General features: G+C 46.8%; 1 protein-coding gene across 1 annotated transcript in view; it reads right to left on the reverse strand.

Moving 5' to 3' along the window:
- The window catches only part of Mybl2 (MYB proto-oncogene like 2), a 35549-nt gene that overhangs the window by 5727 nt on the left and 12148 nt on the right, over nt 1-17674 (reverse strand). Inside the window, exons 6-9 of the mRNA XM_047540547.1 lie at nt 13955-14117; nt 7732-8019; nt 6105-6527; nt 3998-4137 (exon numbers count right to left, since the gene is read on the reverse strand). Coding sequence (XP_047396503.1) covers nt 3998-4137; nt 6105-6527; nt 7732-8019; nt 13955-14117 — 1014 coding nt within the window. The remainder of the gene's footprint in view (nt 1-3997; nt 4138-6104; nt 6528-7731; nt 8020-13954; nt 14118-17674) is intronic.

Consider the following 17674-nt stretch of genomic DNA (forward strand, 5'->3'; position numbering starts at 1 on the left):
AGGGGGCAGAGGCCAGCTCCTGGATGTGGCCACCTGTGCCTCACTGGCTCCTTCCCTTAGCCTGAACCAATCCACGGGAGAGGACAGGTAGGTCCAAGGCAGGTCATTCTTATCTTCCTTTCTCAGGACTCGGAGCTTAAGCAGGGAGCCACCATGTCTTCCCTACCTCTACTCTCCCCCACGCAGGGCTCCCCTCTGGAAGGCAGAGTGAAGAGAGAAGCCTGGACAGGCGTCAACACCTGACAGTGCAAACCATGGCTCAAGGGGAGCCTGAGAAATGCCGGCAACTCCAGTCTCCCCAACCCACCACGTCAGCAAGACTGAGCGCTCGTGCGTGTCAAAGACCCAGCAGGTGGGGGTGAAAAGGAACCCAGCTGGGAGTGGAAGATGGAGTTCTGGAGGCAGGGGGCTCAGTGGTGGGAGGCCACAGAAAACCACAGCAGCAACTCCAGAGACATTCCACGCGTCCTCCCTGCAAGGGCCTCAAACAATGAACAGGAATATGAAGGTGAAAAGGAAGGTGGAAGGGGCCGGGCTGTGGCCCTGGTAGAGCACTCACCTCGCAGGCAGAGGCCCGTGGTCCATTCCAGAACGGGTGGAGGTGGGGGCAAAAGTAAATAAACACAAACCCATATGCAGCTTAGCAAATTGAAGAGGTAAAAAATTCTGAGCCTGGTGGCACTGCCTGTAATCCCAGCTACTCGGGAGGCAGAGGCAGGGTGATTCAAGTTTGAGGCCAAACTAGGCAATTTAGCAAGACCCTGTCTCAAATAAAAGGCTGGGGATGCAGTTCAATCCAAAGTAGGGAGGGGAGGGGAAGGAAGGAAAAAAGAAGAGAAGGGAGAAGAGAGGAGGGAGAAGAGGAGAGAGGAGAAAGGAAAGAGAAGAGAAGAGACTAAAAAAATAAAAAACCTATAAGGAAGGATCGAGGCAGAAAAAGACTACAAAGGAAGCACCTGGGTGGATGTCAGCTTTTCCCACGACCTGAATACTGTAAGAAAATGAGGGACAGGCCACCGTTTGAGGTCATGTCTATTCTCAAGATTTCTGTCTCCAGCTTCATTGCTGAGAAACAGGAAGAAGGCCCAGATCTGAGCACAGCCCTCGCCCAGGCAGCCTGAGAACTCTATTACACCCACTCTACTTTTTAGAAATAATGACATACGCAAAACTTTACTGCAGAATAGGTTCATGTCAGATTTTGCCCAACCAACTGCTCAAGAGCTCCGCCACTTTTAAAGCAGGTGGAGCTCAGCTGTGATGTTCAGGAGGATGGGTGTGCAACTCGCACTGGGTGTAAAGGGGTCACAACCCCTGGTCAGTCAAGAAGCTTCTAAATTTGTTAGTGAACACTCCCTTTCAAAAAACCACAACCTTTTTTCTTCTGAGAGCAATAAAGCCAAAAAACAATAAAACTAGAAAGATGGGATATAAGATCAGAGGGCAACAAATACCAATAAAGTCTGGAATTTAAGTCTAAGTCATTCTTGTCCTGGCAAACATCAAAAAGAAGTTTTGAGGGGCTGGGGAGATAGCTCAGTTGGTAGAGTGCTTGTCTTGCAAGCATGAGGCCCTGGGTTCAATTCCCAGCACTGCCCAAAAAAAAAAAAAAAAAAAAAAAGAAGTTTTGAGAGAGAATATAGAAAACCAAAAATTCTTTAGTGATAATAACCTGAATGAAAGATGAAACATCAGGCTTCTACTTCTGCCCAAAACAGACCATCAGGGAGCAGATGTAGCCTCCCACGTGGAAGAGCAAAGAAACCAAGATGCAACAGATGAACAGACCCCAACACCAGGCAACAAAGGACAGGGACCCCTGAGACGGGCTCGTGGGGGCAGGTCAGCGACTGCTCCAGCAAACTGCACTGGGACTGCTGGCCACGGCACAAGCAGCGGACACTCAGGTGAAGCCGGCAGACCCTGGAGTTGCAGATACTGAGAGTCCAGGGAGTCCTAGGCAGCAGCTAGAGGTCACAGGGCACAGCACCAGAGAGGAGAGGGGGGCAAAGGAGAGGCTGGAGACGTGCAGAGGAGCCCTGGTGTACTCAACAGAGTGCTAAGCTGCACATTCGTGTCAGGAAACACCAGAGACCCAGGGAATGACCTTCAGAAAGATTAGAGGGGCTCGGTGCAGGGGTGCACACGTGCACGCCTGTAATCACAGCAGCTCCAGAGGCTGAGGCAGGAGGATCGTGAGTTCAAAGCCAGCCTCAGCAACACAGCAAGGTTCTAAGCAACTCAGTGAGACCCTGTCTCTAAATAAAATACAAAAAAGGGCTGGGGATGTGGCTCCAAGGTTGAGTGCCCTTGAGTTCAATCCCCAATAAAAAAAAAAAAAAAAAAAAAAAAATGATTATAAGGGAGCAGCACAGCACACACAGGGCTAGGAATACTGCTCATTCTCACCAGTCAGAAGGGACAAGCTTTTCATTCACAAGGCATCCGGTACAGCACTGAAGGATCTGGAATTGAACTGCCCTATCCTGTTCTCTGTTTTTTTTTTTTTTAAGTTGTAGATGGACACAATACATTTATTTATTTATTTTTATGTGGTACTGAGGATCGAAGCCAGTAACCCTGAGAGACCAGGCGGTTGGGAGACGGGGGTGAGAGCCAGCGACTCATGGGCAAGGCAAGCGCTGCACCACTGAGCTAAAACCCCAGGCCTCCATCCTCTCTTAATGTATCTTGAGGAAGACCCTTAGGATCAAACTTTTTAAGTAACTCAACTGCATCACAGAACAAACTCTAAAAGTATGTAGGAATACAAAAATATACACCATTGCTGGACATGGTGATGCATGACCATAATCCCACTGATTTGGGAGGCAGAAGCAGGAAGATCATAAGTTTGAAGTCAGCCTGAGCAACTTAGTTACATCCTCAGAATTTAGTAAAAAACTTAAAGACCTGGGTGTGGTGGTGTATGCCTATAATCCCAGGCTCAGAAGGCTGAGGCAGGAGGATCTCAAATTCAAGGCCAGCCTCATCAACTTAGGCCCTAAGCAAGTTAGCAAGACTCTGTCTCAAAACAAAAAATAAAAAGGGCCAGACAGGTAGCTCAGTGGATAAGTACCCCTGGTTTCCATCTCCAGTACCAAATAAATACATACATACATACACACAGCATCTCACAAAATAGAACCGTGCCTGGTAGGTAACTGGATACTCCTGGGCTTGAGAAGGGAAAGAGGGGAGGCATCAATGCCTTCTGGGGTTTGGCATCTCTGTTTAAGGGCTTAGATGTAAAATCTAGAATTCTGGTTTGAATGGAGAATCATTTCTCACAAAACCTATCTTTTCATTGTGTGTGTGTGTGTGTGTTTACCTACTGATTTACTTGTGGTACTGGGATCCAACTCAGGGCCTGGCACATACTAGTACTCTACCCACTGAGCAACATCCCAGTCCTAAAACCTATTTTTTTAGATCTACTGTTGAGATTGATTTCTAACCAAAGGATGCATGAATTGTTTCTGAAATCACCCGTCATCATATGGGGCTAAATTCCTGAATTGGTTCCTGAACCACACAAACTTCTTCACAGGACACCAGCAAACTTCTCCTGCAGCAAAGGCAACAGGCAAAAAAGCAGGGAAGCAACTCCGTCTGGAATTCAGTTACCTGACCCATGGGGAAAAGACCAGAAAGCTCTTCCAAAAGACAGGCACTGGGCAGCCCATGCAAGCTGCGGAGGCGAGCTGCTTCCAGCCCACACGCAAGGCTATCAAACACTCCAGGTCTGCACTCGGAGTTTGTAAGAGGGGAAGAGATCTCAGTTTGTGTGTCAACTTGGACTCTGCTCAAGTTAAGAAATAACAAAAATAAGGGAAGAAGGTAAATAGCAGTCTACGCTGACAAACATGAAGAGGTGTGGTGACCCAAGGGAGAACACTTCCCAAGACTGATGTGCTTTCCCAGGAGCAGCTCCCCACTGCCCCAGGACACGCACCGGCCACTGAGCGGGGAGGGGCAGGTGGAGGCCAGCACTCACGCAGCATGCTTCTGGTGCAGGGGTGTCTTGTCCCGGTGTAGGGGCGTGGTGACTACCACCTTCTGGCTGCACACTGGAGTGGACGTCAGCGAGGGGCTCTCTAGCTCCAGGGTGTCCTGTTTGTTCCAGAAGTTCAGAAACTGCCAGGGAAGAAAGAACACAGGACAGGATGACTTACAGGTGGCTTCCTGAGGCCCTGGGACTGGGGCAGCAACTTCAGAAGCCCCTCCCGCAATATAGCTGCCCTAAGGCCGAGGTACCCTCCTGAGCTGTTGGGCACCAGCAAAGACCAAGACAGGTGGACAGGACCCACAAGTAGTTGTGAAGACCCAGGCTCACCATCACCCAAATCCTAACTCTGACACAGTGCAGTTAAGACAGAGAAAGCCGACTGCGGTCCTTTACAGCTTTGAAGTGGCTGTGAAGGCACAGAGGTGGCCATTTGCAGGACTAAGCACTCCAAACAGGCATTAGTCCCTGTGAATCCTGAGACTCAGGTACCCCCAGCCCTTTCACAGAAGCACGTGGTGTTCAAATCCTTGCACCAGGTGTGTAGGCCAGGCTCACAATCTAGCTAGAGCTGGCATCTGCGCTCTCTGCACACCTGCACCTAAGCCCTCCCTGCCCTAAGGGGTTGTCCTACAGGTAGCCTTAGGCCCACCAGCCCAGGCAGTGTCTCTGGGGAAAGCGGCCATGCTCCCTATCCCTCAGGGCTATTTGGGTAGCCCAGGGCTCTGCTGTCATCCTTCTCCACCCAGGCCCCTACTCAAGACAGGCTAAACCATGTCCCTCTCAGGCTCACATACTAACATCTAAACCCCAGCACCTCAGAATGGGATTGTATTTGGAGACAGGGACTTTAGTTTTGTTTTTCAATTCTGGGGATCGAACCTGGGCCTCGCATATGCTATGACTGAGTCCCCAGTCCCTGCATATGTGGATTTGAAGGAGGTAATTCATTTAAAAAAGTCATTAGGGTGGGACCTAACCTAATGATTGCTGTTCTTATGAGAAAATAAGGGACTGTAAGAGAAAAGACAAAAGATTAGGACAGTGTCCCACAAGGGAGGACAATTAAGACACAAGGAGACCTCAGAACCAAGGTTGCCCACTCCTTGACCCTGGGCTTCTTTCTATGATAAGAAAACATTTCTGCCATCCAAGCCACCCAGCTACAGTACTTTAATAAGGCAGACCTAGCAAACAGGATCCCCCCAGGAAACGCCATTAGCCATTTCGAACCACAGGCTGAGCCTCAATCCTCCAGGACAGAAGCCCTCCTGCACGTGCCACTGCTGGGCTGGGCTCCCTCCACAGCCTCACAGGACAGGCAGACCCTGTGCCTCATCTCAACAGTCACGCTGTGGAAGATGGGAGATGCAGGACCTGCCTGAGCAGGTACGATACTCCTATCCTCCCACTGCCCAGGGAGCACGTAACCTAGGCTATGCCCAGGCTCCATGGCCTGTCCTGCCCCCAGGCAATTTCACTCTTGGTCAAGGTGATGGAGGAAAGGAGACCCAGCTCTAACACTGCTTTCCAGGAAGCTTGGGTGCCTCCCCAGGCCCTTAAAAAAGGGCTAGCGTCTTTCCTGGCTGCCCCAACACCAGCCCTAGAGGCAGACCCAGGATCTGGCTTGCTTTCTGTAAGCTCCTGATGACCCAGCAGTTCCCACTTTCTACACTGTAGTCTGGTTAATTCACCGTCAGCCGGCCCCCAGGACTGACTACCCCACAAGGGGCTGTCACCTATAGCTCAGCTCCCTGGGTACTTGGCCAAGTGCTGTGGAACAGATGGTCAAGGGACAGGATATTCTAGCAAGTAAGATGGAGTTCTCTTCCCCTCTTCAGCGCTCAGTGGTCACCTGCGCTCCACCTCCTGAGTCCTCGCGGCCCCCCAGCCTAGATGCACACACAGCACCACAGGCTGCCTCCTTCACACCTCTTATCACATTTGAGCTTCCTTATTAACAGCCTTCCTGCCACAGCGGAAGCTCTACACAGGTAGAGCCAAATACAGCTGCGTATCGCCAGCTCACGGCAGCTGCTCAGTCAACACTGGCTCAACGGTGCGTGCTTCTGGGTCTGGCCTGAGTCGGGATACGCACCTGGGAGGGCGAGAAGGGCAGGGTCTTGACAGGCGTGCTCTTAGGGGTGAGACTGTTGCAGGAGTCCAGGAATGACAGACTGGCACTGTTCTCTGTGACAGGGGACAGGGCCACTCGCCGCTTCTTCTGCCGCTTGAGCACGGAGGGCGGTGTACCAATGCCCAACCCCCCAACCTCAGTGCTGGGGGAGATGGGGATCAGTTCGCCCCGGCTGCTCCGGCTGAGGTCTGAGATAGTGTGGCCATCCAGGCGGTACTCCGTGACATTGGGTGCCGATGCAGCTGGTGGGCAGGCTGGCAGTGCCTGCGGCTGCTGCTGCTGCGATGAGGCTTGAGACTGCCCCGGGCTGCTACCAATACTGCCCTCCACAGAGGGCTCCTCCGGGAGGTCGAATTTACTCAGGTCACACCAAGCATCGGGGTCCTGTCAGAGAGGGAGGTTAGGAACCACTCTACTTTTAAAGCAGAAGGACTCACTCAGAAAGAAAATACACACGGTCCCTTAAAACCAATGTTGACATTTCCATGCATTTCCTCAAAGAGTTTCTGGTGGCCCAAGGGATCGAACTCAGGGCCTCGTGCATGTTAGGTGAGTGTTCTACCGCTGAGCCACGTCCCCAACCCTGTACATTTGTATTTTCATAGTTACTTTTAGAAATCAAAATATAGACAATGGAAGGGATGCCTGTCCATCATAGGTGCCTCCCTGGGGCACTTTGAAAGTTGTTTCAATCCCAACAATCCTACTGGGGAAGCAAGACTTCTCCTATTTTCAGACCAAGGAACTGGCACTAGGTTTCTGAGAACAAACCTGAGAGTCACCCCAGGTCTTTCCACCTTTACCCAGAAAACGACAGTGCAAGCCCAGAGGCTTCCGGAAAGAGGACTCTGCTCGGTCCTGGAGGTGCAGCCCTCAGCAGAGCCAGGCCTAGCAGCGTTTCTGGTCCTTGGGACTTGCTGGAGGTGGAGGAGGTTCATTCTTAAAGGTGGAAGCCAGCTTGGGGGCAAGGTGACCTCAGGCCCACGTCCCAACCTCAGGGAGGTCCCGGAACTGACAGCATCTGGTAGATCAGAAGCACATCCCACAAAAGCAGCCTAGAGCCAGGGGGACGGCAGGTTTCTCACACACTGCAACTCCCCTTCAGAAGCAGAAAGAAACGGAAAGAACCCGAGTTCTGGGCCAGACAGCCAGCCTGATTCCGGGACGATGCAAGAGGTACAGACCCCAGCTCATGCAGCAGCCTCGCATGGATACGGGCTGCTTACCCTGAGCAGCAACAGACCACTTACCACTGCAGAACCAGCCCCCAAACTGCACTTCCTGGGTCTCCCTCCAGGGAAACCTAACCAACCGTGTGCCCTCATCCTTGTGGACTGTTGCAGCGCCCTCCTCTGGAAGGCCTTCCCACCCCACCCGGTGCTGCAGAGAGGAGTCAGGTCACCTTGCACACACCGATGCTCATACCAGAGGGCAAGAACCAAGTCAGTGTCCTAGGACCTGCCCAGGGTGGCTACTCACATCAGGTCAGTAAATGGTAGTAGGATGACAGAGTGAAGAGAAAGACAGGTCCATGAGGAAAACGTTCCCTGCTGGGGGTGCCCTCTGTGAGCTGCTCTGGCCAACATACCGACTCGATCAAGTCCAGCGCTTCAGAGAAGCTGGACCCCACAGCAGGGATGAGGAGGTTTGCCGCCTCCACCACCCACTTGTAGGGCAGGCTGGTTTCTGGAGGGGAGCCCTCTTGGTCTTCATTCTTGGGGAACTCCTCCAGCAGCTCTGGGGTGCGCACCCCATCCGGCTCTGCAGGGACAGGCTCCTGCTCCTTAGACATGGCAGCTGCCACAGTGTCCCCCTCGCTGCCCTCCTCTTCCTTTATGGTGGTGGACGTTGGCGGCCAGCTGGTCATGAGATTTTCCTGTTAGACACAAGTGTGCATTTTTGTTTCGAGATATGGACTATGTAGTGGTTTTCAGCTAAAAAATACACAACTTGAATCTAATAATAAGCAAACTCAAATGAACCCCAAATGAGAGACATTCTACAAAAAAACTACCCATACTGCACACTTCAAAAAGTATCAATGTTGTGAGACAAGAAGCCTAATGAAAGCAACAGAACAGCTAAAGGCACAGTCCCAGAATGATTATGGGAAAAGGTGGCATATGGACTGTGGATGAGATGAAAGCCCAGAATTAATTTTAAAGTCCACTGGATAGTCATACTAAGGTAATGGAAGTGAATGCCCTTATTCTTGTAAAATCCACACTGAGGCGTTCAAGGGCGTAAAGGCACAATAACAGACTTTCAAATGGCAGATACATAAAAGAAATACATACAAAAAAAAGAGGAAGCAACTGGCAAAATGTCAAAAATTAATGAACCCAGGAAAGCATGTACGGGAGTTCATTATACTATTCCTGCAACTTTTCTGAAAACTTAGTGGACAATTTGAAAAAATGTATGTACAGTGTATTAGTCTGTGATAGGAAAGAAAAAAAAAAAAAAAAAAATGAAGGCAAATCCTTCAGATCAAAAACTCCCAGCAGAACTCTGGACACAGCTCAGCATGTTTCTATGAGATGCTAAAGCGGTCTTCAAAAGGGCACATGCAGCAGCGAGAAGGCTGCCTGACAAATAGAATTACCACCAAGGAATAACTGTAACTTTTTGCTGAATCTCTATTTCATCTTTTGTTTATTTTTTTGTTGTTGTTTATTTGGGGGGGCAGGTACTGGGGCTTGAATCCAGGGACACTCAACCACTGAGCCACATCCCCAGATTATTTTGTATTTTATTTGGAAACGGTCTCACTGAGTTGCTTAGCACCTCACTTTTGCTGAGGCTGGCTTTGAACTTGTGATCCTCCTGCCTCAGCCTCCTGAGCCACTGGGATTACAGGCCTGTGCCACTGCATCTGGCTTCTATTTCATCTTTTGTGTGGCAAGTTTTTGACATAGCTGGCGTCAGGCTGTACCCTCATTCACAAGGATTTTTTTCCATTTTCTATCTCATTACAAGTTTATTACTGACAGTTTTTGATAACTGGTTAAGATTCTATTATGATCTTAAGAAATTACTTGTTCAAGGAATATGCTTTTAAGAAAAAAGAAAAACCTGTCTCTTAAAGATACATCCTTAAGTATGTGAAATCTAGGGGTTAAAATAATTCAATACAGGCAAGTGAGCAGAAGTACAGATGAAAGAAGGGTAGCCACGAGTTAGCAATTGTCGGGCTGGGGTTGTGGCTCAGTGGCATAGGGCTTGCCTAGCATGTGTGAGGCACTGGGTTCAATCCTCAGCATCACATACAAATAAATAAATAAATGAACCGTGTCCATCTACAACTAAAAGTATTTTTAAATTAAAGAGTTAGCAATTGTCGAAGATTAAAACTGAATGTTGGGTGCATGGTGGTTCCCGGTACTCTTCTTATTCTTCTTATCATCTACAATTTTCAAAAGTTTTTGAAAAAGAAAGAAAAAATAGCACATGGGATAATCAAGGCCATGTGGAGAACAAGGCGCAAGATCCCACATTAACAGGGGCACAGTGGGGCTGGGGGAGAGCACAGGCCTGGATTCAGATAGAGCATTGCCACTGCGTAGCTGACTCTGAGCAAGTATATGACCTCTGCCTGTAAAATGAGGACACTAAGGTTTACAATGCAAGGATATTAGGCAGATCAGCAAGGACCTGTGAAGTACCTGACCGAAATGAGAGCTGTTAATGTCACTGCTGTCAGGTGGATACAATGAAAATGGTTTGTCACACACACACACACCCAAAGAAAGGAGATAGGATGGATTAACACGTCTGATTGAAAACTTTTAACTGCTACCTATAATGGGGCAGGTGGATGCCAAAAACACTATTTAGAAACTACCAATAAACCACCGCCACTTAGGTCAAGCACACAACTGCAATCTCAGTGAATCAGGAGGCTGAGGCAGGAGGATTCAAGTTCAAGGCAAGTCTGGGCAACTTACTGAAACCCTCAGCAACTTAACAAAACGCTATCTCAAAAGAAATAAAAAGGACTGGGGATGTAGCTCAGTAGTAAAGTACCCTCAGGTTCAATCCCCATTACCAAAACCAAAACAAACAAAAAACCAAAAGAGAGAACAACCAGTTTTAGGAAACCAGTTTTGTAGCTTCTTATAAAGTTAGGAATACAGTCACCATATTTACATAAAGAAACGGAAACACATTAAAGCAAAATCCTGTACATGTGCCTAAGGATATAGCTTAGAGGTAGAGCACTAAGGATATAGCTTAGAGGTAGAGCACTTGCCTATCATATGCAAAGCCCTGGCTTCAACGGATGGCTCAGTTAAAACAAAACCCATAAGGTGATGTTTACCATAGCTTTATTTGTAAATACTACCTGGAAACAATGTCCCACAGCTGGGAAATTGATAAACTGTAGTACATCCATACAACCGAATATTATTCATCAATAAAAGGGAACATACTACAGATAAACACAACATGGATAAATCCTAAATATATTATGCCAAGTGAAAAAGTAACACTATGTATATGGCTCCATGCATACAACCTTCTTATAAAGAGAAAATTACAACCCAAAATAGCCAAAGTAATCCTTACCAAGAATGAAGCAGGAGGCATCACAATATCAGACCTTAAACCATATTACAGAGCAATAGTAACAAAAACCACATGGTATTGGCACCAAAATAGACATATAGACCAATGGTACAAAACAGAAGATACAGAAACAAACCTACATGAATACAGTTATCTCATACTAGACAAAGGTGCCAAAAATATACATTGGAGAAAAGATAACCTCTTCACCAAATGGTGCTGGGAAAACTGGAAATCCACATGTAACAAAATGAAATTAAACCTCTATCTCTCACCTTGCACAAAAAAATCAATTCAAAGTGGATCAAAGACTTTGGCGCTGAAACCCTGCCCCTAAGAGAAGAAAAAGTAGGCCCAAATCTTCATCATGTCAGCTTAGGATGGGCCTTCCTTAACAAGACTCCTAAAGCACAAGAAATAAAATTAAGAATCAATAAATGGGATGGATTCAAACTAAAAAGCTTCTTCTCAGCAAAGGAAATAATCAATAATGTGGAGAGAGCCTACAAAGTGGGAGAAAATCTTCACCACACGCACCTCAGATAGAGCACTAATCTCCAAGATATATAAAGAACTCGAAAAACTTAACACCAAAATAACAAATAACCCAATCAATAAATGGGCTAAGGAACGGAAGAGACACTTCAAAGAAGAAATACAATCGATAAACAAACATGAAAAAATGTTCATCTCTTGCAATTAGAGAAATGCAAATCAAAACTGCTCTAAGATTTCATCTCACTCCAGTCAGAATGGCAATGATCAAGAATGCAAGCAACAATAAGTGTTGACAAGAATGTGGGGAAAAAGATACGCTCATACATTGTTGGTGGGACTGCAGATTAGTGATACCACTTTGGAAAGCAGAATAAAGAGTCCTCAAAAAACTTGGAATGGAACCACCATTTGACCCAACATTCCCACTCCTTGGTTTATATCCAAAGGACTTAAAATCAGCATAATACAGTGATGCAGCCACATCCATGTTTATAGCAGCTCAATTTACAATAGCTAATTATGGAACCAACCTAGATGCCCTTCAACAGATGAATGGATAAAGAAACTGTGGCATATATACACAATGGAATGTTACTCAGCCTTAAATAAGAATGAAATTATGGCATTTGCAGGTAAATGGATGGAACTGGAGAGCATTATGCTATGTAAAAAAAAAAAAAAGCCAATCCCAAAAAACCAAAGGCTGAATGTTTTCTCGGATAAGTAGATGCTGACCCATAGCAGGGGGTAGGTACGGAAGAATGAAGGAACTTTGGATTATACAGAGGGGAGTGAGGGGAGAGGAGGGGTAGGGTGGGTGGAAGAGGAAGGACAGTAGATTGTGAGATAGACATTATTACCCTAGATACATGTATGAAAAGGATTTTTAAAAAAAAAAATATTTATCACTGTCAGAAAAGTTAATGAAAATAAATAAAAGTTAGAAAAAGACAAGATTACAGACAGACAACAGGCAAAAGTCTTCAGAGGATAAGGGCAGAGAGAGTGGGCAATTATACTTTGGAATCTGGGGGGTTAATAAAACGTTTGGTATTGATTGTGATGATGGTTACCTAACTACATGCATTGTTAAAACCAGCAGAACTCTCAACTCAGGGTGACTTCTGCTGTGTGTAAATTTGACCTTTCAACTTTTATAAAATAAACAGATGAGGAAGCTACCAACACACCGGAAAGAAAGTTACAAGATAAAGGGACAACATTTTAATATACAGTATAAATATATTTGCAAATCAAACAACACTGGGTACCGTGGCAAACGCCTGTAACCCTTGTGACTCAAGAGGCTGAGGCAGGAGATGACAAGTTTGAGGCCAGCCTCAGCAACTTAGGGAAACCCTAAGCAACTTAGCAAGCCCTTGACTCAAAATAAAAAATAAAAAGGGCTGGGGATGTGGATGTGGCCCAGTGTGCAAAGCACCTCTGGGTTCAATCCTCAGAATCAAGAAAGAAAAAAGATAAACAAAAACAAGTGAAGGCAAATGACACATTAAGAGAAAACAGTCACCCTCACCAGTCAGAACATTGCATTGTGATATGTGCATAAAAGTTACTATGCCACACAAACATTCCACAGCAGACATTATAAATATATGTAATTTGTATCTGCTAATTATGTCTTTTTGTTTATTTGTTCTTGTGGTGCTGGGGACTGAACCCAGGACCTCACACATGCTACCTAAGTGCCACACTCCCAGAACTGTCAATTATGTCTTAACAAAGTGGGGGGATAAAGATCAACTCAAAAATAAGCATAAAGTTACAATTAAAGCAATGATAATTGTATTTGGTGCTCATAAAACTGGCAGATCTTTTATGTAACCACAGTCGGCACGAACAGTAACATGTGCAACGAGCAGTCCCACGCTGTCACCATAAGGTCAAAATGGCGCCCAGTGTGGTGGTACACACCTGTAATGCCAGCTACTCAGGATGCCAAAGGAGGAAGATGGCAACTTCAAGGCCAGTCTGGGCAACCTAGCAAGACTCTGTCTCAAAATAAAATTTTAAATAGTGCCCCTGGGTTTGGTTTCCAGTACCCCCCCCCTCCCTCTAAACATCACTGGAGGGACAGGTAAAAACAGTTGCTCTGGGGTGTGGGATGGGGGTACATTAACATGTTCATATATCGGTTTTATTTTTAAATTTTAAATGGAAAGCTTTATGATTTCATATGACTTTCTAAAACAGGCAAAATTACAGAGATAAAAAATAGGAGGAAGCGAGGGGTAGGAAAAAGGTCATCCAATAGCAGCACAGGGGACTTGGTGGTGGCTGAACATGACTGCATGCTTTTTTTTTTTTTGCGGTCTTGGGGTTTTGAACCCAGGGCCTTGTGCTTGAGAGGCAAGCACTCTACCAACTGAGCTATATCCTCAGCCCTGTTTTTCTTTTTTTAACAGCAAAAATGCTTTCCATTGTAGGACTGGAAAAAGCAACAGGTGAGAAGGAAGCTGCTGATGAGGACAGGAGACTGAGAGCCTCTTCCCCAGCCTGTCTCAGCATCCACACCAGACAGCTCTGTTCTCCTTCACCTGCGGGCACACAGGTATGTGCAGTGCCTATTACAAGAAAGGTCCTAGGACACCAGCCGCGTGGAGACCCTGTGGCAGAGCCCAGGGACGCAGTGGATGAGGAGTGCTACAAGATGGTGTCAGATAACCGTGAAATGGAACCAACTGGAGGTGAAGCCCTGAGGCTGGGCTGGGTTGCAGCCACCTCACCTGGCCTTCTGCAGGCTGAGCACTCTGGTGGCCGTCCTTGTCCTCAAGCTCCAGCAGCAAGTACACAGGGGGCTTGCAGTCTTTGGAGTCGCTGAGGAAGCCTCCCGTGTCCACCTTCCTCTTGATGGTGGAGTTCCAGTGATTCTTCACGGCGTTGTCTGTCCTGCAGGGGAAACCAGAGACCTCTGAAGCCCCAGTTCTGGGCTGGCGCACCCCGAGGCACACCACAACCTCCCTGAGCTGAGTTCCACTTTGGCAGATGGAGGTGCAGCAGGATGAATTCTACGGCTTCACAGCTCTAAGGCACTATCTGTTTCTAGCCCTGGAAGAGGATTTCTACCCATCTCTATGAAGTAAGCAAAGGTATTATTTAGGCTATGGTGAAAACTGCAAAATCTAAAATGTATTTGGAACTCACTCCCCCCACTGCCGTTGTGAATCTGCAGAAACCGTAAGCATACTGCTGACCCCTGACAGCAGTCTCACAATGACCTTGCATGCAAGTCTTGCTGAGCTTGCAGACTTGGAACGGCTGGAGAGGGTACAGGGTCCACGTACTGTCTACCTCTCTGAGCCTCTTCACCTGAAAGCACAGAAGACTGCTTCGTGTTCCATCACTTAATGGATACTGAGGACACGTCAGCAGAAGTGTTAACAGTACATAGAGGACAGCGGTTGTGGAAAAGCACAGAGCAGGATGGGGTAGTACAACCAGCATGCGGAGGCACAGAAGCACACAGCGTGGGCGTGGAGATGCAGGACACTAGAGAAGGAGGCAGGGTGTGGTGCACGTGGCAGTCCAGCCAGGAGCCAGGCCACAGCAATGCAGAGCTGCCAGCACACACTAGGCACCGCCTTCTTCCGGGCTCTGAACAGAGAGCTTTTCCATTGAGACACGATCAGAAGAGAGTAACAGCTCAACTGAGCAGTTCAGGAGGAGGGTCTGTATCTCTGGCCCTTCAGGACACAGGGCTGACAGGGCAGGGTGTGGGGCATGGGATATTGGTGCTTTGCCCAGATCCTCCAAGTGCACGTGTACCCAGCTCCCAGCTGCTCTAAGTGCTGCGGTCAACAGCTTCTACCTATGACTTTCTCTGGAGGACGGCCTTGGAAGACAACCCAACCCCCGCAAGCATGCAAGCCCCTGCCTGCTCACGCACCAACCCACACACCGTGCCTCATTCAGGCCCAGACCAGACTTCACCAGAGACCCCATGCTTGCTCCACCCTCTCCCTGTTCTTCTCCGCTTTTTCCCCCCCGCACAAGTGGCAGCCCCTCCTCAGTAAATTCCTTGTACTTGATCTCTGTGTCTCAGGTTCCTGACCACTAGGAGACCCAACCTACAACACCTCCCCAGTCCTCCCACCCACAGGTTAGAGCCCAGGATGCTCCAAGCTGTGAGACTCGTGCCTCTGCTCACAGACATTTATGACGCACCCACTGCACGCCAGCCTCGTTCCAGGTACTGGGGAAACCCAGCAAATGAGACAAGTGGTTGTCATTTAGTCTCATCTAGTGGGGGAGACAGGCATTAAATCCACCTGCAACTGGGTACAATTACTCAGAAGAAAGGTAGGGCACTGCACTACAGAGGTCACCGGGGACTAACCAGAGTCTGGAAGGACAGAGAGAACTTCACTGAAGAAATGAGACCCTCACGGAGAATGAAGGGCAAGAGCCCAGAAGTCACACAACAGGGACAAGGCAGCAGAGGCTTCCAGGCCCCCAGAACAGCACAGAGCTGTCAGGAAGAGTTCATGGTGTCTGAGGGACTGCAAGGAGGCAGAGTGGCTAACGACTACCAAGTGATCAAGGGTGACAGAAGATCAAGGTGAGGCTGGGTGGCATCTGCAAGGCCAACCAAGCTAACGAGGGTAAGAGGCCTGCATCTCCAACCCAAGTGTCAGGGAAGCCCCCAAAAATGACACACTCGGGCTTTGAGTTGTGAAAACACCTAATTCCAGACTTCAGGAGAAACGTCACCTGGAATTTTCTTCTCCCTCCCAGGGCTGTACTGCCATGACAGAGAAAAGAACTAGAATGAAAATAAATACTGTAAGGCAAAAATGCACAAGGACTGAGACCAGGGTAGAAGACAGCACAAACAGATTTTCACAAGTACTTGCAAGCGGAAGGAAGATTTATTCTTAGGGAAGAAATGACTGGGCAACCCTGGCCACAGCAGAGGGCTGGAATGGTGCACTAGGCTGAAGTTGGAACTGACAGAAAATCTGCATACCAGATGGGAGGCTCCTGCCCGCTTCTCCATGCCCTGATCTCTAAGTCCCATCAGGCATCAGTCTGAAGGACTTATTTATCTCTAGGAAAAGTAACCACCCAGGGAAAACTGATCAGTTCTTGGAATATCCTTCTGAAAGGCCACTGGCTACTCAGTCACATGCAGCAAAGTCCATCAGCAGATACGCACAGTCTGTGTGCAGTGGGCTTCCGAACCATTTTTAGCAACTGGTTCCTAAAGATGAATGGCCGTCAAGAATCAGGAGACTCTCAATGAAGCCTCCAAAATGAAATGATACTTGCAAAACAAACAAAAGAAACAGGGAAGGAAAACAATGTAGGAAGGAGGAAGTATTTTCAAAAAACATAAAATTGTGAAAAAAGTTGTTACAAATATAAAATAAAAATAGGGCCAGAAAAAGTGAGGAAAAAGTGTGACCTTATAAAGTAAACCTTCTTAAGTCAACATAATTTCCAAAGAAAGGTGAAAAGTAAGATCAAAATGTATACACAATGGAATATTACTCAGCCATAAGAATGAAATTATGGCATTTGCTGGTAAATGGATGGAACTAAACAATATCATGCTAAATGAAATAAGCCAGTCCCAAAAAACCAAAGGTCAAATGTTGTCTTTGATATGTGGATGCTAACACACAACAAAGGAGGGTGGGGGGAGGAAGAATAGAAGTCCATTGGATTAGACAAAGAGGAAAAAAGGAAAGGGAGTGCGGAGAACAGGAAGGACAGTACAATTAATGGGACGTAACTTTCCTATCCTTGTATTTGAATACATGACCAGGGTAACTCCACATCATGTACAACCACAAGAACAGGAGCCTAATTAGAATAAGTTATAGTCCATGGATACAAAATAGATCAAAATACACTCTATTGTCATGTATATCTAAAAAGAACAAACAAAAATAATGGTAATTCCTAAAATCCATAATTATTAATAAGCTCATAATACAGTCATTATAAGGTTTCAGGTGCTGCTCATGAATTTCTTATTGAATCCTCTAGAATGTTCTCTTTAAAAGAGTTTACTATTGTATCTATTTTATATATAAGGAAAAAATAGATAAGAGATTTTGTTTTGTTTCACATGCTGGGGACTGAACCCAGAACCTCATGCTTGTTAGGTAAGAGCTTGACCACTGAGCAACATCCCAGCCCCTAGATGAGGACATTTAAACACAGGGAAGAAGAGGGAAGAGTAGAACTCAGTTTTATTTACCATAATGCTTTTCTCTAAAAGATTTCTAACTAGAATACATTGAATGTGATGCAATGAAGTATTTACCAAAATATATTGTAACCCAAATCTACCAATAAAACAATGCTTGTTATGGAGATAAAGAAAAAAAAAAAAAAGAAAGAAATCTCCCAGAAAACCAGAGATGGAAAATAGGTCGTATGTGAGACAGTACAATAAGGTTTAGAGGTGAAATGACTAGGTTATGATAGTTTTAACCCAA

The sequence above is a fragment of the Sciurus carolinensis genome, chromosome 2 (assembly GCF_902686445.1).
Source record: "Sciurus carolinensis chromosome 2, mSciCar1.2, whole genome shotgun sequence".
Lineage (NCBI taxonomy): Eukaryota > Metazoa > Chordata > Mammalia > Rodentia > Sciuridae > Sciurus > Sciurus carolinensis.